The following is a 24337-nucleotide window of genomic DNA, read 5'->3' on the forward strand; positions in this document are numbered from 1 at the left end:
ATTGGTTTAAAGCTGTTTTCTGAGCTCCGCTCTACACGTGCTTGGAAAGGTGTGTTAACTGGAAACGATGACTGTCTTAATGCTGTCTTAATGTGTTGTGTAATCTGGTGTACAGCAATTTAGAACGTGTGTGGACAAAAATCAGAAGGTGATGATGATGAAGGCTATATGCTAAATATTGTTGGGTTGTGCTCAATTATGGCATGGCATTTTTGTAATGAAATATAATTCTGAACCTGAATATTATTATTATTATTATTACCAATTCTCATTATTACAGGGTGAATGTGGAGTATTAAAAATATTAAAAGTTGATTAATCAATTTATAGCAATTTAATAAAAAAAAAAAGTCTTATTTCTATTTTACAATGTATAACGTTTTGTATGAGTTTTGATTATGCAATGTATTGTTGTATGCTAACATTTAATCAGCGAGTATTGGGCAGCTGTGTAGTTTATGAAATTGATCAAATTTATGCCAGATTTGACATCGTGGTGCTTTGCTTTCAGCAGTAACCGAGGCAAACACTATTATTCATGCTGTCTTGTAGGCGCCATCTGCTGGAAGAGAATGAATTGGTATTCATGTTCAGTTAAAGAGCCCATAATATGGGTTTTTGAAAATGCCCCTCCATGTAGTGTGTAACACAGCTCTAAGTGAAGTGAAATATCCAGCTAAGGCTTAAATCTGTAAGAGTACAGTGTTTAAACCTGTTGATTCATTTATAAAAGAGTCGACTCATGGTGCTTCAAACGAGTCGCCTTGATACCGAGTCATTAGGTGTTTCGCCATGACGTACGAATGAAACCAAGTTATTCACGTGCACGTGCAAACCCGGGAGATTTGAGACCTGCGGCCCCGCCCTCTGACACAGATACCCACACACACACACACACCCACACACCCACACACACACACACACCCACACCCACACACACACACACACAAACATGCCGGTGGATTGAAGTCACACTGCAGATGGATATTATTGAGTCTCTACCCAAAGATGAAACCTCAGCATGCAGCTTTAAGCAGTTGGAAACTACTGGAAACTACATGCTACAAAGAATACTTCGTTTGTTAAAGGAAGGATCAGTAAAGACATGTCAGGACATGCATCGGTTTCTTCCTCCATTTCTCAAGTGTTAGTACGTGCGATTAAAGTTGTTGCCTCGTTTACTCTAGCTTGCAAAAATGTATTTAGTTGTGATTTGTTACTTTTTAACCGTGTGTACTGTCTCAGGTTAACTCGCTATATTCTCATATCGCGTGCAAAGCCACGTTAAAAACGTGACGCGTGCTGTTTTGTTTACGTTCCCGTGGAGGAGTGTAATGTGTGTGTGTGCGTTTGCGTGCGTGCGTGCATGCGTTGCCGTCCTGAGGAGAATGAGGGCAATATATGTGTGCGTGCGTGTGTGTGCGTGTGTGTGGGCGCGTGCAAAATGTATGTGTGTATATGTGTGTGCGTGTGTGTGGACGCGTGTGCGAGGACGAGGGCAAAATGTGTGTGTGTGTGTGTGTGTCTGTGAAAAGAGCAGAATGTGACAAGCTAGGAGATCTCGCCAGTTCTTGGGAGTTTTTGCTCAATAAAATAGTTAGTCGTCTGTATTTACATTCATCCACTGGCAGCTAAACTCCATGCCTTACACTATCGAGCGTGTATACACTCTGACTACTTCTATATTGTTGATTAGCTGCTGGCTATTCACTCTGTCTCTGGCTGAAAGCAGTCAGTTTCAACCATTCGCAGCAGACTGTCATCGGTCCAATCAGCGCAGATTAGCTTCGCGCTAAGGAGGGGTTTGGGAACAAATGAATCACTGGACGATTCATACAGGAGTCGCTGGGATAATTAGGTAAAAATAAATGCAGATTATAAGACCATGAAAGTGTTTTTTGACCTTGCATGCATATTAGTTGTTGGAGACCCTTACAACCAAAATATGACCCTATTTCATGTATGATATGGGCTCTTTAATGAATAATGTTTCAGTTTAGCTGCAGGTATGTTTTATGGAGCATAATTTCACCAAAACAGTGGTGATTATTCAGTCTTTTTAAATCACTATCTAAGCTAAGGCTCTTTAGTTGTGTTTTTTTGCATGATCAGTAATATACTGTGAGTTAAAATGTCACCTATGTTACCGGTCAAACATAAAGTGGCTTAAAATGTATAGGAACTAGAGTCTTCGGGTGTTTTCACACCTGCCTTATTTAGTTTGGTTGAATCGCACTAGAGTTTGTTTTCCCTCTTGGTGCGGTTCATTTGGGCAGGTGTGAATGTAGCAGTCCCACTCGAGTGCGCACCAAAAGCAGACCAAAAAAGTGTACTGATACTTCCTTCAAGAGGTGGTCTCGGTATGCTTTCAAACGAACCCTGGAGCGGTTCGTTAGTGGTGAGTCCATGAACTAAAACAGACCCAACCACAAAAAGTACTGCGCTTTTTTGGACTAATCCAGCTGCGGTAGTCTGATGAGCTGTGCATTATGAGATGTGGAGGAAAACTATTTGTTGACAGCGTTTTACCAACAGTTTTAAACAGAGAAAGAAAGAGGAAAAAACATTACCTGATGGATCTTTGGTAATATTTCCGGAAGGTGACCATGTCGCAGTTTAGCTAAATTAATTCACGCCTCCTCCTGAAGTGATTAGCGATGCGCCTTTGCCGTTTGCAATGCATTAAAACATTGTTTTCCAACCGCAGCCGAGCTTCATTCTTGAAATGTATAGTTTTTTAATATGATGTATATACAAAATATATAGTATACTATGAGCAGCGATACAATCAGCCAGCGCAGTCGTAGCTCCATTGTAAAAAGCAACATTTTGTGTCTGTCGGTTTGTTTACTTGCAGGAGTTCCATTGTCATTTTTCAGCATGTTAATTCTGACCAATCGAAAAGCAGTTTAGGAAATTCGTTCATTAACATCTGGCCAATGAATGTTGTGGATTTCATTACATGACTGCATTTTGGTGCTTTTCAACTGGCTCAAACTAAAGCAATCATTGTCGTGTAAAATGGACCCAAACACGGCAGAAAATGCTACAATGTATCATTTGTTGCCTTTGGTCCAGACCAAATATACCGAACTACAGATGTGAAAGCACCCTTAAAAAAGTCTGGAAAGGTATTGAATTTCACTCTGTATTAACTAGTGGTTTATTACCTGCATATATTAATAAAATACTGGCTTTTTGTTTGTGCTTATGAAGTACATCTTCTGCATGATCTTATTCTACATTGCTAATGAACATACTGAACCTACTACCTTAACAACTAAGTACTATTAATAAGCTGCATACTAGGAGTTTAGTGAATCATAAGCCTTAGTTAATGGTTTGTTAATAGTGGGAATTGTATCTTAAAATAAATTGTAATAATAATAATAATAACAATATAAGGCATTTGTTATGGTATTAGTTTCTTATTTAATAATTAAATTAATATTAAATAAGTCATATATTTTTTTTGAATGTTACATTTTGTTTTAATGGTGGGCCCGTGAAATTTTGGTAGAGCAAGTAAATCTGACGAGACCAATAGTAATAATTCTTAAAACTGAGCAGTGCCTAAGGTTTTAATATCATCAATAAAGAAATTAAGACACTTAAATATTTACATACTTTAATAATTTAAATAAATGTTATATAATTATTTTTCCATTGTTTTGTTAGTGAATTTTTAAGGAATCATACCAAAATATTGTGACAACACTAGTTGCTAGATTGTAGTAACGTTCAATAATAATATCACAAAACAACAAATAACCAATGAAAAAAAAAAAAAACTGCCAGTGTGTCTTTCAGCCCAGGTGAATGATTGGTAACTGTGTGTTGTTGTGTCTGTGTGTAAGTCCTCTGGGTTTTTCGCTGTCAGCCGGAGCGTGTGAATACTGCCAGTCTGTGCCTCTGCCAGCTTCCAGTGCTTTATAGAGCTGCAGATGTGAGCCTTTACCTCACAATAACCTCTCTCATTCCCGGCACCCTGCTGTCTGACTGACTTTCTCTCTCTCTATCTGTCTCTGTCTTTGCTCAGAAGAGCTATAGTGGAGTTAATGACAACCTCAGAGCAACTCAGAACACTTTATCAAAACTAAACGTTTGATTGTTCTTTTTTTTCTCAGATGGAATGAAGTATGATGAACGGCAGAAACAGGCTAAGGAGAGGAGAGAGGAAAAAGCCAAATATCTCGGTAAGAGAACTCTATAAGAGGCGGTGAGACAGTGCCACCTGCTGTTTAGGGTCTAGATGTGTTCAAACATACACAGACACGTTAAACCCCCTTTGGAATTTTTTTTTAACTTTTCCAAATATTTCCCAAATGATGTTGAACAGAGCATGGACATTTTCATAGTATGTCTGATAATATTTTTTTCTTTTGGAGAAAGTCTTATTTGTTTTATTTCAGCTAGAATAAAAGCAGTTTTTAATTTTTTAAAAAACATTTTAAGGTCAAAATTATTAGCCCTTTTAGGCTATTAGACTAACTTTTTTCGACAATCTGCACAACAAACTATTGTTTTATACAGCTTAAAGTGACATATTTTTAATAACTCATTTCTAATCTCTGATTTATTTTATCTTTGCCATGATGACAGTAAAAATTATTTGACAAGATATTTTTCAAGACACTTTTATACAGCTTAAAGTGACATTTACAGGCTTAACTAGGTTAAATAGGTTAATCAGGCAGGATAGGGTTATTAGGCAAGTTTGTTCTGTAGACTATCAAACTAAAATATAGCTTAAAGGTGGTTCTTACAAAATGGTTCTTAAAAGAAAAAAAACTGCCTTTATTCTAGCCGAAATAAAACAAAGTAGAAAAAAAAATGTAAAGGGGGGCTTATAATTCTGACTTCAACTGTATATATACATATAGTGGTCTAGTGGATCACAAATCTCTCGGTTCAGATCACATAATGGTTTTTAATCACGGATCAGACCATTTTTTGGACATCCTAAAAGGGGAGGAGAAAAATGTTATTTGCTTTCCATTTATTACAAAAAACAGTACTGCAAGACACTTTAACAAACCAAGCTCAGAACCTGTAATTTTCTTAAAAATAAAATGAAAAAAAAAAATTTGCTGAATAAAAATAAATATTAAATTATTCAGTACTGTGAAAAATTCACTATTACTACTACTGTTGCTGATAATGCTAAATGTATAAATCTAGCAACATAATATGTACAATCCATATTTATCATTTACAATAAATGATTCAGTTATTCACTCATAAAACTTCATGTTTCATTGCTAGATGTGTAATTTGTGAAGAATTATTCAGTGGCATATTTTTGATGGCTGGTTGTCGCCACCTGTTGGTTAAATGATGTAAGCATCGTTAAATGCATTTAATAGTGATTTTAATCTTTACCATAAACATCAGTGGTTTTTATCTAAACTATAACCTGTTGTCTCAGTACTTCTGTGTTATTTAACTGTTTGTATCTTCATAAATAACTCAAAAGACTGAAGACTGAATCTCTTTTTTGATTTTTGCGGTTTCAGATTTGAAATTTCAGCAATTAGAAGTATCAAGAAACATATGCAAATGACCATCATTTATAATTTATGTTGTGAGGGTGTTGAGATCCCGATATTTTAATAATTAATCGATTTAATGATTACACTGAATGCATTGATGCAGACCAAACAAGTAGTGACAGAAAACATCTTTAATGAAACCTCAGTGATGGGTTGCAGCTGGAAGGGCATCCACTGTGTAAAACACATGCTGGATAAGTTGGCGGTTCATTGCACTGTAGCGACTCCAGATTAATAAAGGGACCAGTACGGATCAACTGATATATATATATATATATATATATATATATATATATATATATATATATATATATATATATATATATATATATATATATATATTTGAATATATAAATGTATATATTTATAAAATATAAATTTATTGCTGGCAATTTCAATTTAAATATGGGAAAAAATTTAATCTTTATTTTCTACTACTACCACTACTAATAATATTTAAATTTTTACAAAAATATGTTTCATTGTTTAATATATTCATATTTATTATTTTTATATGTTTATTTTATGAAATAAATAGCAGTATAAATGCTTATAAAATACATGTTATATTTACATATTTCTATATAGATGCATGCATGCACACAACCACACACACATGCATGTTAGGAAACGCCTGTGGGTCTTCTCTGCACGGAACTAGTGTTACTATTTATACTTTCCTAACAGTTATCACTATGAAATACATTCTAAATGTTATGCTGCTGCTTTATTTTCCCTAAAGACTGTCAGGCGAGGAGCATGAATACCTTCCTCACATGCTGTGCTTTTTGTTAGCTCTTTATAATATCACTATGCTTGTCATCATGGCTGCTGCACTGCTTATGCATGATTGACAGAACGTTTTTGTCTTCTCTTTCACCTTCCCTCCCCAGAACAGCGTAGCCAGACTCAAGGTAAGCCACTCCTCCGTCTCTGGTGGTGTTGGGGACTGATGCGCTTTTCAATCTTCATCCCTTTCTCTCTCTCTCTCTCTCAGCTACATCTCCCCTTAAAGAGCTGCTTTCTCTTTTCCTCCGTGCTTCATCATCATAATTAGTGACAGATTGTTGGGTGTCTGAATTGCGAAATGATGATTTGTGATTATATTTGTCGCTCCCATTTGTTGGAAAATTAATCTTAAAGGGATAGTTCACCTTCAAATTTTAATTCAGTCATCATTCAATCATCATTATTTTGAGTTTCTTTCGTCTTGGTACAAAAGAAGATATTTTGAAGAATGTTGTAAAATTGTAGAATTGATTGATATGTTTTCCCTACAGGAAATGTCAACTGCTAACAGTTTCAAGCACATAAAATTCAGTTCTCAATTCTTACATTCTGCTTCAGTTGTAATTATTAGCATGCTGGTTGATTCATCTTCTGAGCGATCTGTGAAAAGAAAGAGCGCTGATTAGAGTCATTGGTCTGTAAATTGAATCACTCTGTGTAAACACCATGTGGTCTGCATTTGTTTTCCAGCAGGGTCAGCAGTGTTCCTGATTTAATCTTAATGCTTTGCTTTTACAACTCGCCCACTGTGAATTCATTCGCCACACAAGATGGCCATGTCTGCTTCATAATCAAAGGAAAGACAATCGAAAATTGCCCAATTCACACTTTTTTTTTTGTAGGCAAATTACTTGAATGTTTATTTTGTATCATTTCATTTACAGTACTCAGCATATACTAGTAAACTCCCTTTTAAAAAGTGAATATTTATATTTGTTTCTAAGTGAATATAGCTAATACTTTTCAAGCATTTAAACAAAATTGTTTATATTTATTAAAAAACATAAAATTCAACTGGTATATTTGTTAAATTAGTTTGTTCAACTAATATCTTTAGAAATACCAAGATCATTTGAATTCAAACAAATTTTTTTAAAAACAGAAAATACTAACTACAAAGTTTTAACTATTTCAACAATTAATTAAATTTTTTATGTTTCTCATGATTTTTCAAAAATTGTATTTAGTATTTTTTCCCCAACCTATTAATTTGGGTGTACTAACTTTTGCACTGTGATCTTAAGAAAATTTTAAGAAAATCTAATCTTTAGTTTCAGTTTTGACAAATCTAAGGTACACTCACTGGACACTTTATTAGGTACACCTTACTAGTACCTGGTTGGACCCCCTTTTGCCTTCAAATCTGCCTTAATCCTTCGTGGCATAGATTCAACAAGGTGCTGGAAATATTCCTTTGAGATTTTGGTTCATGTTGACATTATAGCATCACACAGTTGCTGCAGATTTATCGGCTGCACATCCATGATTCGAATCTCCCGTTCCACCACTTCCCAAAGGTACTCTATTAGATTGAGATCTTGTCACTGAGAAGGCCATTTGAATACAGTGAACTCATTGTCATGTTCAAGAAACCAGTCTGAGATGATTCACTCTTTATGACATGGCACGTCATCCTGCTGGGAGTAGCCATCAGAAGATGGGTACACTGTGGTCATAAAGGGATGGACATGGTCAGAAGCAATATTCAGGTAGGCTGTGGCGTTGACATAATGGTCAATTGGTACTAATGGGTCCACCACCACCAGGCTGTACCATTGATACAAGGCAGGATGGATCCATGATTTCATGTTGTTGATGCCAAATTCTGACCCTGCCATCCAAATGTTGCAGCAGAAATTGAGACTTATCATATTAGACCGGGGATTCCCAAACTTGTTTATTGCGGGACCCACCTAGGCAAGTTATTCAATCTGAAGACCCACCGTAATATTTTAATATGGAAAAATGGGTAAAAAAATGTATCCATTCAAAGCAGTCAAAAATATATTTTTGGATTTTGGATATATTTTTTGGCTTTTTGGATTTTGCGATTTGATATGCACAAAATGAGGCTCGAAGTGCTTTTTGTGGGATGCTGGCTGTAACTGTGATCTTTTTTTTTTTTTTTTTGTTGAAAAAGAGAATATGATCAACCTTTGATCGAGCCCCGTCACATCGCAGTAAATTCCACTGCTAGTGTATAGTCATAAGAAACTAAATAGCTTTTTGATCGACTACTACAAGCTGGGAAAACGTCAAATAAATATGCCAATGCAATTAATGTTATAGCTGAATAGATCTAATATTTACACATTTGCTTGAGGAAGGAATGATGGGGGTAGTTACATTACTATTACTATTTTTCATAACATCTATGCCCTTCCATAATATTAGCTGACGTTAAAACTAACAGATAGCACTATAGCTATTTATTGATTAGCAATCTGTCAACGTTGGGATGTAAAAAATCTGGGATAACAAATAGCTTTAAATGATAGAATGATAAATGATAGAATGAATAAAAGGTTTAGCCTAGTAAAATCAATGGCCTATACAGAAATTAAATGAAGCTATAAAACCTGTTTCACTTTTAATTGTATTTGCATATTGATTAAAGTTACTATAGTTATTTAGCGAAGAGCAGCAAATGAATCTCTAATTGTGTTTTGTTTGATAACAGAGGTGTTATTGTAAGAATGCACAGATCTATAATGAAGCATTCAACTACTTTAGTAACTGTTTGTGCTCATTTAGGAGAAAATTAGTAATGTTTAAAATAAAACACGCAGGACGGAGCAAAAAACCCCCGAAAAAAATAAGCCCTTTTTCAACGGTCCCTTACTGAGAGCTCCGCTCAGTGCGAGCTCTATCGGCTAAACGCAGATTGCGAGGGCTCAAACCAAGCAGTGGTCGTAATGTCGAGCGAAAAAAAGAAAAAGACAGCTGTGAAACAAAACAAGCTTTGACTTTTTGTAAGAAACACACTTTTAGTTTAGTTTAGTTTTAGTCAGCCTGTGTGAATTGTAGCCTCCGTTTCCTGTTCTTAGCTGACAGGAGTGGCACACGGTGAGGTCCTCTGCTGCTGTAACCCATCTGCTTCAAGGTTCAATGTGTGTATTCAGAGATGCTTTTCTGCATACCTCGGTTGCAGCGAGTGGCTATTTAAGTTACTGTTGCCTTTCTATCAACTGGAACCTGTCTGGCCATTCCCCTCTGACCTCTGGCATCAACAAGGCATTTGTGCCCACAGAACTGCCCTTCACTGGATATTTTCTCTTTTTCGGACCATTCTTTGTAAACCCCAATGTTGGTTGTGCGTGAAAAAAACAGTAGATCAGCAGTTTCTGAAATAATTTGACCAGCCTGTCTAGCACCAACAATCATGCCACTTTCAAAGTCATTTAAATCAGCATTCCTCCTCATTCTGATGCTCGGTTTGTACTATAGAAGATCGCCTTGACCATGTCTACATCCTTAAATGCATGGAGTTGCTGCCAAGTGATTGGCTGATCAAAAATTTACATTAACAAGGAGTTGGACAGGTGTACTTAAAGTATCCGGTGAGCGTATATGCACGAATATATTATAGTAAAGCATAAGAAAGTAGAAAATATTAACATAAAAGAGAGATCTGTGAGGGGTGTATTTATGCTAAGCACTGTAAATATATTCTAAATAACATTAACATTTTTTTTCAGCGTGTCCGTCAAAACCAGAAATCATATTTCTTTGTTCATGTTTGAGAATACACTATACTATATTAGTAAATGTGCACAATATTCTTATGGTTTAGCAATGGGGGGACTTATTATAGGTCACGATTGCACCAAATTTGAACTTTTGACCGTTAAACCTCACCTCTCAGTTTATTTGTTTGTTTTTCCAAAGCTTGTTTTATAAGTTTCCCATAATTACAAACTGCATGATTCGTTTACACCCAAAAATAACATATACTGCTGTCTTCGTTGGACTGAAATGTGAATAAATCACGGCTGATGGCAATATAATCAAGATAAACACACAATCTGCTGCGTTCCAGTCGTGCTAGCGCAAAGTGTGTAATTTAGCCCTAACTATTCAGGCCAAAGTCAATCGAACGTATTGATCCTCTTCAAGCATCCAGTTTAATGTGTAGTATTTCTGTGGTCTACGGTAATCCAATCAGATGTTCATCTTAGGATATTTATTTGCCTCAGACTGTGGTTCCTCTTCCCTCTCCTCTTTCTGGCCGCAGGATTATGAAAGTTTGATGAAGAGCCTCACCCGGGCGCTCTCATGCCATCACTATTTTATAACTGTGGAGAAGTCAGAAAAGAAGGCTCCAAACCGCCTGCCTTGCAGAATAATGAAGGCTCCCAAAGGAGAATCTTTTCATGTTGAGCCTTGCTTTCAGTCTTAATTGCAGTGACAGAAGATATTCCACATAAATGATTTGATAAGTGCTTTCTATCATCTAAAAGCCTCACGCTTTAGCATTTACTCGGATTTGACACTCTTAGTATGTTGGACAGCTTGAATTTGTTAGTTTTAATTGCATGAAATGTTTTTTTTTTCTATCTTTTTTCATTTATTTTTTTTTTCTATAAGGATTGTGGCTCAAAGAATGAGCTTATAACATATTATTGACTCTTTCATCATCATCACATGTTTGTTTAAAGTCATGTCTCTGTCTTTGTTATTTTTTGACGTCATAACACATTAATTAATAACAAAATGCTGTATGTCGTGAATTTAAAGGATATTAAGATTGTATAAATTACTATTTGAATAATATCTATCCTATTTACAAAATAATAATAATAATGAAAGTTTTTATTAATTTTATCCCAGTAAAAATAATGCATGGCTAGAATATGAAAAAACTTTTGAGACAAAATTTCTGGCTTCTCGGGAGAGAGTTGAACCAGATCAGTGGAAAAGCTTTACAATATTTGACAAGTATTATTATTAAGATTATTAACAAATAATCAAATGTGAAAAACCATTCAGAAGTAAGGGCACAGTAAGATTTGGTCGGCAGTTAGCTCTCTGCAACTCTCACATGATCACCCACTAAAGCTAAGCAGAGCTTTACCTGGTCAGTACCTGGATGGGAGACCACATGGCAAAGCTAGGTTGCTGCTGTAATTGGTGTTAATGAGGCCAGCAGGGGTTGCTCAACCTGCGGTCTGTGTGGGCCCTAACGCCCCAGTATGGTGAAGGAGATGTTAAACAGATTTTGCGACTATGTGATTGTTAAAAATCCCAGGATGGTAGGGTTTAACCCCAGCATTCTAGTCAAATTTTCCCACTGGCCTCAGTCCATCATGGCCTTTTAACCATCTCCATATCATAATTGGCTTCATCACTCTGTCTCCTCTCCACCAGTCAGCTGGTGTGTGGTGTGCGGCTCAATATGGTTGCTGTCATGTCATCCAGGTGGATGCTGCACACTGGTGGTGGACGAGAAGATCCCCCAATGTGTAAAGTGCTTTGAGTGTCCAGAAAAGTGCTAAATAAATGTAAGAAATTATTATTATTATTATTATTATTATTATTATTAAGATTTAATAAAAACTTATTGCATAATTGCAAAAACTATTCTGGATAAACACTGTTGTTTAGTACTGTGTACATCAGATATAACACTGATAATAAAAAAAATATATATTTATTGACCAACGAAATGCGTATTTTTAAATAATTCATGAAGGATCATGAGACAATAATGGCCGTTGAAAAATGCATTTTACCATCACATTATAAAATGACTTTTTAAAATTAGCATGAATTTTAAATTGTGGCTGTTTTTACTGGATTGGGTCGAATAAATGCAACAATTGATGAGCATTACATACTTTAAAAGAAACTAAAATCTATGTCTAAACTAGGGATCCACAGATACCATTTTTTGGAACCGATCCGAACCCGATACTGTGCAGTTTTTTTATTTTATTTGTTTTGTAATTATATTTAAGCATATTAAAGTTTCTATTCTTCTGGTGATAAACTCAAATAATAACATTTTTTAGTAAAAATAACAGACCCATAGGCCTGCTGTATATGACAGACGACACAATCTAACTAAAAACATGATGCTCGCTGTAAACTAGGCTACATTATTTGAGCATTCATCATGACATTGATCCGTTGTGGTCCAGCTTATGTTTCCTTGTTTTCTATCAGGATTTTTCACTGAAATCTGTAAAAGGCTATCACTATTGACCCTAATCAATGGTAACATAGCCAGCACTTTAGCAAAGCGTGATATTTTCCTACAGGTTTGACGCAGACTCAACTAAACTGTCAGGCCAGTTTTCCCTTTTCTGTTAATGACAATCCATATTGCGACTGTCAGTTTCACTTTTATTAATTTAATCAACTACTTTGGCCACAATGAGCCATGCTTTACAAACTATTCGCAGCACTGAAAGTATTCCCCTTAGAAGAATAAACTCAGTCGGAAGGATGAGAGAACAGAAACTTTCAATGATACAGATTAATCTTAAGGATCAGGGCACATCGCATCTGCGCAGCCGGTGCATAAATGAAGCGCCTGATGCATCACTGAGACACAGCGTTGAGGATCTGTCCAGTGTATTATTGAGCCTTTTCTAATTGATCATTTCAGGTAGGCCTACTTTGTGTGTAAAGAGCAGGTAATAACCCTCTTTACTCCAGTATTGCGAATGCGATCTGCTGATCTAACAAACACAGCGCAACATGATTTTGAAAAAGCAATGAACTCGTTGCAGGTCAAAATGAACCCATTTAATGCAAAAGTAAATGCATTTATCCACTGATCATTTATAATAACAGGAACAAATAGTCTTGGAGAAAGTTTTTCGAGTTGTCAAGAACAACACACGCAGTTTGAATTGTGAATGAATGGAGAATAATTGCCAGGCGCAGTAAAGGGAAGCGCTGCAACAAACATGAATTTAAGCACATGAATATTCTTCTGTACTTCACATTAAACTAAAATGACTTCAGAACATTTGGGATATAGTAGGCATACATGACAACTTTCTAGTGCTTTATAATAGGCTACCTTCAAGGCTTTTGTTGGCTTATAAATTATCGATCGAATCGAATTTGGATCGGTACCAGCTTGCCGATACCCGATCCAGCAAAAATATGTGGTATGGAACCGATATCCTATCCAAGTATTGGGATCGGTGCATCCCAAGTCTGTACCCAAGGAGGTGTATATTAAAGGAGCAGTTCACCCAAAAATTTACCTTTTCTAAAATTTCTGGACATCTGTAAAGATTCCTAGTAAATCAGATGAAAAAGGTAAAATGTACCAAAGAGAAATGCTTTTATTTTTTAAAGCCTAATGCATGTAATTAGATATCTAATAAATAAACATGAATTAAAAATTGGAAGAAATAGAAATTTGTGAATAATGCATTTAGCAATTGTATTCTTCAAACAAGAGCTGATCTAAGTCAAGACGCTGGCTTTCTTTTGATAACTCACAGGCTTGCCCTCTCTCTCACTTTTTCTTTTTATAGCTGCTAAAAAGTCCCAGTGGCTGGAGAAGGAGGAACGGGCACGGCAGGTCCGGGAACAGCAGCTGGAGGAGCGAAGGAGGAAGCTGGAGGAGCAGCGGCTGAAGGCAGAGAGACGCCGGGCAGAGCTGGAGGACAGACAGAAACAGAAACTGGAGAAGAACAAGGTGAGGAACTGTAGCGGTCAGTGCTAAAAACATGGGACGTAATCGGTTGTATCTTTTCATTTTGTACATTCTAAGAGTCTGAAGTTTTCTGCCAAACTTAGCAGTCAGGCAGTGTTTTCCCTTTTAGCTCTCTGAGTAATACTATATGAGTTATTTATCAGGGAAAGTGGAGCACATTATACCAGGGCTCAAAGATTTCCACTCGAAATGATCAATACAGTCTGCTTTGTTCCTCCCAGTGGTCATTATATATAAATGTGCCATATAACGTATTTGCTACACTTTAGTTTTGTTTTAATGGGATACTCAATTTGAGTATTTTTTTTCTTCTTTTTTCCAGGAGCGATATGAGGCTGCCATCCAGAGGTCTGGTAAGAAGACGTGGGCAGAGATTCGGCAGCAGAGATGGTCCTGGGCCGGAGGCTTGAGCGGCAACTCCAGCCAGAGTCAGAGTGAGTTGCACAAAACACGCACGTCTACCTGTAGAGTTGGCTTATTGGTAAATTTGTCATGTTAAAATAATAGGTCATGGAAAAAGATTAGGGAATAATTATACCCTTATTTACAGACCTTCAAGTCATTTTATATGGATATGACTTTCTTCTTTCAATTGAACACAGTATTATTCTTGTTCTCCTGAGCTTTGTAATACTATTGAATGGTGTTTCATAAAAGTAATCCATAAAATTCCAATGGGTTAATAAATACTTTTGGGTTAATTTTTTATTGAAAATATGTCCATATTTAAAACATTCTCATTTTTAGATGAACTGTTCCTTTTTCTGCATTTATCATTTTCGTTAAGAAAGGAATATATTGCATGAAAGTGAAGATATTGCATTCATTAGACGTGATTAAGATGGTGAAACGTGCATTTATGGAGTTTTCTAAAACTAATGTACTGTTCTATCTCTCTTTTTGTCTTTTTTTTTTGTTGCACATTTGACCTTGTAATATGCTTGGAATAGATTATGCAAACAATGTATAAGCATAATATTACAATTTCATATTTGTCCATCTTTATAGAAAAACCATTGCATTCTGCTAACACATGTCCCAATGCTCTTTACCAATGTGTTGACCAAGAAATCAACCACTTCTCTTAGTGGTTTTCATGGACTCTAAATGCCAAATTGGAAATGCAAATGCTGAGTTCTATTTTCACTGTAGTGTCCCTTCATATCTCAAATATTAGTTAGGTTTCCCATGGGATTCCTTTCACATGTGGACACATGTCCAACTGCATTCATCACACCCTGGTTACCATCATATGTTACCACTGGCCATTTTTTTTATTATATATCTTAGTATTTCCAGTTCATTCCAGTCAGTGTTTAGTATTTTTTATTTAGTTTTGGTAGGAGACCAAAAATGTACAGAAACGCAAAATGTGATGGGAAAACATTTATACAAAATCTTCACTTACCAGCTTTTAGAAATGTTAATGATGCATATAAGAGAGGTGAGAAAGAACGACTTGCTGAAATTGCTAGGAAATATTGTAATGAACTTCAGTGCCACTGTATATCACTTCCCCCAAGACACAAGACCTCAATTTACAGTCCAGCTAAAACTTTTTCTCCAAGGATCTTATTTTCAAACTTTCTTAATTTAGTTTTTCTTCTCCCAAAACTTTGTGCACAGTAATTGTAATCTCTGATGGTGTCTCTAGAGAAGTGAAGGCTGTGGCCTCATTATGAAGTCTGCAGACTTGAAGATAATAAACTCATAAAAGTAGCAGTCAAGTTAATATTCAAACACTGCAAATAAACAAACGTTCGTCTTGCTCAAGTCCTTAGCCAATATACCAGTGCGTTTTTGAATTGTTTTAATGAATTGGTTGTTTCCCATCGTGTCGTCTTGGTCTTCTCAGCATTGTATACATGTATGCGGTGTTCTCTGGATTTTGCAGGCAGATGCTCAATATCAGCGGTCAACCTGCCCAAACATGTGGACTCAGTCATAAACAAGAGGCTCTCCAAATCCTCTGCCACTCTCTGGAACACCCCTAGCAGAAGTAAGGCCACGCCTCTGGATCTAGCCCCTCCCCTTCATCACCACAGGCTCCTCCCTTCGCACATTTATGAGTTTTTCCATTTGATCTCCTCCTTCCACTTTTTGATTTCTCCCTTGAGACCAATCACCTGCTCGTCCTGCGTGATCAACCAATCAATCATTCCCTTCTTCCGTTTTCACGTCACCGTCTTCAGTTTCATGGAATATGAATGTTGAAAATCGTTATCATCTTTCAATCGTCGACCTTCCTCAATGGTGCTTGTTTTTGGTTTGTTTTTGGTGGTGGATTTCTGTTTTGTTTTTTTGTTTTTGGTTTTTGTTTAGATGTAACCATCTTTCATGTTTTCATATGCATTTGATGCATGATGATACTCAATGGCCACAGAAAGTATTTGGACACCTGAAGTGATATTTCACCCAAAAATTACATTTCTGTTTTTATTCACCCTCTTATTATCCCTAACCTGTTTCAATTTCTTTTTGTAGAACATAAAATGGTATATATTTTTTAAAGAATCTTGATAATTAAACCATTTTAGTTACTATTGACTTTCATTGTATGGATGTAAAACACAATAGAAGTCAAAGAGATCTAAAACCAATTGTTACAATTATTTGAAATGTATTGTTAAAACAGAAATGTATATTTATTTATTTATTTATTTATTTATTTATTTATTTATTTATTTATTTTTATGACATGGGGCCAAATAAATGATGGCTATTTTTCTTTTTGGGTAGATTATCCATTTAAACCACACATAATACTTATAAATAAATATTTATAATTATTTTATAAATGAAATATTTTATAAATATTTTATAATTAAATATTTTTTTCTTTGTTTTACTGTAATCATTTTAAAGAAAATAATATATGTTTGTTATTTCAAACAATTCCAGCCAAAATCTTTTCAAGCCAACAAAGTGTCCAGATACCTTTTTATAAATGTGAAAAAATATTGTTTAATCGGTAACACCTTATAATAGTAATAGTTATCATTTGTTAATTAATTTTTAAAAAATGAATTAACAAAAGAATGAATTATAGTTTGACTTCCTTTATTCATTTAGGTAAAATTTTGCTGCATATAAGTTGTATAAATCAACATCAACCCACAGAAGTGAATGCAGTACAATTATTGATCGTATACAGTTCATTAATCAGTGTTAATATATTAACTTATTGATGCTTATTATTATTGTTATTATAAAGTGTTACCATTTCTCGATTAACAAGCCTTACTTTGTGTCTGTGTGTGTAATGTGTGCTTGTGTAAAATGTCTTTATTGTTTAACGTTGACATCTATTCAAAGTAAGTATCTGAAGGCTTTTTATGACCCTTGAATCTGCTGGTATGTTCCAAATGAGAAATGTGTTAATGGATACGTGTTCCGCAGAGAAGGTTGCTAAACTGATGTGTCTGATGTACTGATGTAATCTACTACAGTAGATTATTGTTTTTCCAGAAATCACTGGTGCTTCTTTTATTGGGCGTACCGAGGCCATAAAAAATCAATTGTAAGGAGGGCACACTCTATTTGTGAGTGCTCCCTGCAACAAAAGATGGAATTGGGTTGACGCTCTGTGCTGAGAGCTAATCGAATCTGGGAAGTTTTCCATGAGCAGAGACTATACTGCAGACTGTTGATGAATGTTCAGCTATGGGCAATATCTTGCTCTCCATCTCTCTTTCTAAAATGGCTTTCTATCCCCTCATTTTTTCACCTTATTATCCATTTACCCATTCTTTTTTTCTCTACGTTTTGAGTATGCAATGTAATCTTTTCTTAAAATTAGGAATGATCATTATGTTTAGTGAGTCTGATTAACATTTTTAATATTGCTGCACGCTATTGAAAAAATCTGAGATTGTTATATTTTGTTTTTCTGCACTATATATTGACATGAATACAGTTTTCGCAGATGGCTGGAATAGCTCTATTTGAAAAACAATCTTGAATTTCAATTAATTGGGTTGATTTTCATAAATGGGTGTGAATCTTAAATAAAAAATAAATAAACAGATGCAATCAAGAATAACTACAATAGAGCAAATAATTAAAATAAACAGGGCGGTATGATTTCCGGAGAGTTAAACAGTATTCAGGTACAGAAATTGAATAATGTAATGTAAAATAACACTGTATAGTTTTCATTGTATTAATAATTCAGTAAAATTATTCTTCATTAAAAGTATTTTTTTTATGCCCAAATGCTTTAAACTCTCTTGAAATGCCTTTAAAACAAATTATAACGTTTCACTCTGTTACAGTACTTTGCATGATTCCACAAATCTCATGTATTGTCAATTGTTGTGCTGATCAACTGTAATCCCAATTCAACATTGCATGTTTTGTGATGTGACTATTGCAGACACACACAATGCAATACCGATGCTGAAGCGATATGTTGTGCAGCACTCATATTTAATTGTATATTTTGTTCTTTTTTGCCAAATATTGGATATTCTTTTGTTCGTTTATTTGTCCTTTTTCTTTAATTGTTTGTTCATCCCAAAGTTATTAATAATTTGCTCATCCTACTATCTTTCCAACCACCAAAAGACTTTCCTTTATCCTCTCAACAAAAGTGAAGAGAATTCAATGGAATCTGAAAGAAATCTCTATTGAAAGACCTTTCAACCAAAACTCTGACGCTTCTAAACATTGGTAAAGAAATCGTAAATGAGTTTGAAGACATGCTATTGTTTTGATACGAGAATATGATTGAATTAATGTTTTTTTGGATAAACTAACTCTGTAATAGTTCACCCAGAATTAATTAATTCTGTCATCATTTACTTGTTGGAAATTTGTAATTTTGATTGATCTTTACATTAAATCATAGTAACCACAACAAAAAAATTGACAAAAAAACCCCTAATAAATATAATCTATATTAAACAATGTGAGGGTGGATCCCCAGGGAGCAGCTTGATTTAAAAACATCATAAAAAAACGTCAAAAATGCAAATAGATTTTATGTCGAATCCTTGACGTCTATTTTGACATTGCCACAGTTGCACAATGCCCCACATTCCCACAGAGGTCGCCACAGTGGAATGAACCGCCAACTATTCCAGCATATGTTCAGCATATGCCCTTTCAGCCACAACCCAGTACTGGGAAACACCCATACACTCTCATTCACATACAGTCGTACCCTACGACCAATTAAGTTTATTCAATTCACCTATACCACAAGACTTTGGACTGTGGGGGAAAGCCGAGCACCCAGAAGAAACCCACACGAACATGGGGAGAACATACAAACTCCACACAGAAATGCCAACTTGCCCAGCTGGGACTTGAACCAGTGATTTTCTTGCTGTGAGGCGACAGTGCTAACTAAAGTGCTAGCCCGACACTAGAATTATTATAATATAGGGAATTTTTTATGCATCTGATAGCTTTTATCCCGATTTACAAAACTTGTTTTGTATCCCAACAATGCATGTACTTTCATGTCAAAACTGATGTCAAATTGACATCTAACATTGGCTTCAAGAAAACGCATTAAAAATGAATTGCAAAACTTGGTCCATTTTCACAGGAGTAGACGAGCTTCTGGAAGTATTTTTTTATTGGCTTCAATTTAGTTAATTTGTGCACAAATCTCATTTACGGGTCACCATTCCTGCCTTCTGAGTTGTGAAATCTTCACACGGACTCACCATCATCATATTGACAGCAAGGGAGACAAACATGTTTGTTTTTTTCACCATGTGATCTTTATAGAAATAAATATTATCACAACGCTGGTGCATATTATTACATTGCATTTGTGTCAAAGGTGACATTTTCATTGTTCATCTTGAATACTAGCCAACATGATTTCACATGAAGTTAAGAATGAGAGGTGGTAAGTGATTGTTGCTTTGCATATATACTATGTGAAAACTGAAGACTTTTTTCCTTTTCTTGTAGCTCGCAGCTTGCAGTTGAGTCCATGGGAGAGCAGCATTGTAGACAGGCTGATGACACCCACTCTCTCCTTCTTGGCTCGCAGTCGCAGTGCCGCCAGTGTGCTGAACAACTCCAGAGATGCCCGTGAGTGACCAAACCATCATAACAGCTTTTATCTGTGTTATTAGCATCCGTTAATGACGATTAGGAAGTTTGGCATTTTGATAATGTGATGCATTCATGGTACATTTTTAGAGCCTGGGTAAGTCAGAAACAACAACATATCTACCGTTTTTTTAATGGGTCAATTTAGACATTCTGTTGACCGAATAATTTGTAAACAATACAGTCTTAAAACTTTCCATTTTTGACCACTTTTTATGTAGATTATGTTCAAGCAGCTACTAAAGACCATCTACTCTCTGCTGAGACCTCATTCTTGAAGTCTGTGTGAAATTAAAATTTACAATATTTATTTTGCTAGCGCATATTGTTATTCTTTAGGCGAACAATAAATCTGATTAATTTAAGTTAATCCACTGGAAAAAAAAGAGTTTGTTTTGGTTTAATCTAAGTGACTATTCGCTTTCATGTTTGGAGTGTGGGTCATTGATAAATTCAATTAAATTCAGTTCAATTCAGCTTTATTTGTATAGCACTTTTACAATGTAGATTGTGTCAAAGCAGCTTCACATAAATGGTCATAGTAACTGGATCAGGGTAGTTCAGTTTTTAGTGTTTAAGTTCAGTTCAGTTTAGCTCAGTTCAGTGTGGTTTGAAGTCATTATTGAGAGTCCAAACACTGAAGAGCAAATTCATCGATGAGTAGCTTTTCAGATCCTGAACCATGCAAGCCAGTGGCGACAGCGGAGAGGGAAAAAAAAACTTCACCAATAGGAGAGTGAAGAAAAAAAAACCTTGAGAGAACCACACTTAGTTTGGCACGACCATTTTAATTTCTCCGCTGGCCGAAAGTCTTGTGCAGAGCTGCAGTCTCAGCAGTGAAGGCTGGAAGCTGGCCTCAGCGAAGACTCGTCTGTCCATGGAGCGTCACTGGAATCAATCTCATGCTCTCCACTCCCCCATGACCAACAGCGCAGCAGCAGCAGCAGCTCAGGATACGGCCTGGTCCCGGATATAGACACCTTGGGATCATCTCGTCGCTGATCTTGGGTCCAATCAGTGACTACGCATAATCTGAGGACCTCGGGATGAGTATCCCCAGGTGGAAATGGAGAATAAAGAGAATAATTAGCGTAGCTGCTGTTTATAGTGTATATAAACAAGATGTAGAAACATGTGTGGAAACCCGCTAAGGGATGCATTGAGTGTATGCTTTACTAAACAGATAGGTCTTTAATCTAGTTTTGAACTGAGAGAGTGTGTCTGAGCCTCGGATGTTATCAGGTACTATCAGGTATCTATTCCAGAGTTTAGGAATCACAACTACTTACTTGAACGTGACTACTTATCTACACCCCTCTTACTGTTAGTTTGCAATGAGAGTATGATGTGCAAAAAAAGCCCTGCCCCCTACTCAATATGCTATTTCAGATGGAAATACATTGATATACTGAAATAAAAATCTCTGAAACCTCAGAGTTTATGCAGACTTTCAACATTACTGGACATGCTAAAATGTGATGGCCAGATGGGATTTAAACTTTTCTGTTAATAATCATAAGTTTAAAAAGCTATTTTGTGAATAATTATGAATTTTTAACATTTTTTTACATATTTTTACATTGTTCCATGTCATGGCTCCTAATGTTTTATTTTTTGTCTATTTTTTCATGTCATTTAAAATTTTACTTTGTATTTATAAAAATGTCTTCTTTTTTTTACATTTAATTTCTATTTTTATGGTTAGTCTATGTTTTCATGCCATTTTATTCCTTTCCCATTTGTCAATTGTCAGTCAAATATATTAAAACATTTTGATTTTCAACATCAAGCAGCATAAGTTGTTTTGTTTTGCTAGAAAATGAACGGAAGTGAGTATGACAGAAAATCTTGACGCATTTTAATTTACAATAACCCTGAAAAATAAGGTGGATAGGTCATAGAGATTCAGCTTTGTAGTCAGGGAATTTGAGTGAAACCTGTCTCTCATAAAGATCGACCCAAATGCTGCTTAATGCAAGGTGCAAACATGTTATGTAACTCGAGTTGGATGTCTGTTTTTTAATGTAGAGTCTCCATTGTGCCCACGCTCAGCGTCTGCCAGTCCTCTGTCAGTATGTGCTCATCGGCCTCACCGCTGCTCTGAGCGCTGGAGGGTCACCACCAGCACACCTGATATCACCCAGCGCAGGCGAGACTCCACACCTGTGAGTTCTTTGAGCTTTATTTCACGCTCCATATTTTCCTGCTGTGTTACATAAAAGGCAAGGTGAAAATAAATCATTCTTCACTCTATCCACACTACCATGAATCATGTATCCAAGTCGTAGATTTTTAACCGTATGCACAGCTCTATCTATAGATAACTGTTTTTCATAAAACATTTTAGTGTTGCCACATAAATCACACTAAACATATTTTAAACTCAGAGCAGATTTTGTGGTTGTACAAATTCTCTGTTATTATTGTTATATTATTGTTGTAAAATTGACTAGAAATTACACTGTCATTAGTATAAAATACGTTAATGTCAAATTGCAATGTAGAGGTAACAAGGTTTTACATTTTAAACTAACGTCATTTTCAAGGATATGTTTCATTTTTGCCCCACATTATTTCACTAAAGTTGAGGAAGGATAAGAAGGACAAGGAGAGAGAAAATGAAAAGGAGAAGAATAGCATCACCAAAGAGAAGGTGCTGAAGAAGAGACAGTCCATGCCTTCAATCAAAACCAGAATAGAGTCCAGGTAAGATGAGCAGCTACATGTATATTATAGGAAGTTTCAGATTCTTTATTGACAACGTGTCGGTTGTTCTACATTCAAACAGGCATCTTCAAAGAAGTCTACAAGAGTCTAACTTGAACAGTGTTGTCTATTATATAGGCAGAGTTTATAGTTGGAGAAAAAGAAACGGCATGACAGGTTTAGTTGAAAGTATTGTTCAGGGTCTTGTGTATTCTGGGGTTTCATCTGGCCTGAACAGTCTAAATGCATCACCCAGACATTCATGGAGACAAAAGACACAGCTGTGACTAGAACTTACAGTTTGCATTGCTTTTAAGAAATGATACAGTCTCTCACACCTAGGCAGATTTCAGTTAAATATGTATATATAATAAATATAGATATTATTGTTAATTTGGAATTAGATTATATACATTTTATTTCCATGATATACACTCACCGGCCTCTTTATTAGGTACATCGTGCTAGTACTGGGCTGCACCCCCTTTTGCCTTTAGAACTGTCTTAATCCTTCGTAGCTGCAGATTTGTCGGCTGCACAGCCATTTTGTGAATCTCCTGTTCCACCACATTCCAAGGGATGGACATGGGCAGCAACAATACTCAGGTAGGCTGTGGCGTTGACACGATGCTCAATTGGTACTAATGGGCCCAAAGTGTGCCAAGAAAATATCCCCCACACCATTACACCTCCACCACCAGCCTGAACCATTGATACAATGCAGAATGGATCCATGCTTTTATGTATTGATGCCAAATTCTGACTCTACCATCTGAATGTCACAGAAAAAATCAAGACTCAGAGCAGACAACTTTTTTCCAATCTTCTATTTTCCAATTTTGGTGAGCCTGTGGAATTGTAGCCTCAGATTCGTGTTGTTAGCTAGCAGGAATGGCACCCGGTGAGGTCTTCTGCTGCTGTAGCCCATCCGCCTCAAGGTTTGATGTGTTGTGCTGTCAGAAATGCTCTTTTGCATACCTCGATTGTAACAAGTGGTTATTTTAGTTACTGTTGCTTTTCTGTCAGCTCCAACCAGTCTGGCCACTCCTCTATGGCCTCTGGCATTTACAAGGCATTTGCGCCCACAGAACTGAAACTCACTAGAAATGTTTTCTTTTTCGGACCATTCTCTGTAAACCCTAGAGATGGTTGTACTTGAAAATCCTCAGCCCGTCAGGCACCAACAGCCATGCCATGTTCAAAGTCACTTAAATCACCTTTCTTCTATATTCTAATGCTCGGTTTGAACTGCAGCAGATCGTCTTGACCATGTCTACATGTCTAAATGCATTGAGTTGCTGCCATGTAATCAGCTGATTAGAAATTTGTGTTAACGAGCAGTTGGACAGGTGTAGATAATAAAGTGGCCGGTGAGTGTATATAAATTAGAGTAAAGCTACTTGGATGATTAAATGTTTATTTATTCATTTTTTATTTATTTTAAATTGTTTTTATGTTACGATTGTGTTCCTTACGTGTCAAACTATTTCATGCTTGTATTAGACTCTTAAAAGCATGTAAACAGGTTTAGATGCTCAAA

General features: G+C 35.9%; 1 protein-coding gene across 27 annotated transcripts in view; it reads left to right on the forward strand.

Moving 5' to 3' along the window:
* map7d1a (MAP7 domain containing 1a) overlaps positions 1-24337 on the forward strand; it is a 92314-nt gene that overhangs the window by 44673 nt on the left and 23304 nt on the right. For 8 of the 27 annotated variants that reach the window (XM_087286056.1, XM_087286059.1, XM_087286055.1 and 5 more), the window contains 7 exons: positions 4128-4196; positions 13838-14001; positions 14342-14453; positions 15914-16018; positions 19948-20070; positions 22120-22256; positions 22676-22797. In XM_087286056.1, coding sequence (XP_087142182.1) covers positions 4128-4196; positions 13838-14001; positions 14342-14453; positions 15914-16018; positions 19948-20070; positions 22120-22256; positions 22676-22797 — 832 coding nt within the window. 27 annotated transcript variants of the gene reach the window in all.

The sequence above is a fragment of the Danio rerio genome, chromosome 16, assembly GCF_052040795.2.
Source record: "Danio rerio strain M-AB ecotype USA chromosome 16, GRCz13ab, whole genome shotgun sequence".
NCBI classification, from domain to species: domain Eukaryota; kingdom Metazoa; phylum Chordata; class Actinopteri; order Cypriniformes; family Danionidae; genus Danio; species Danio rerio.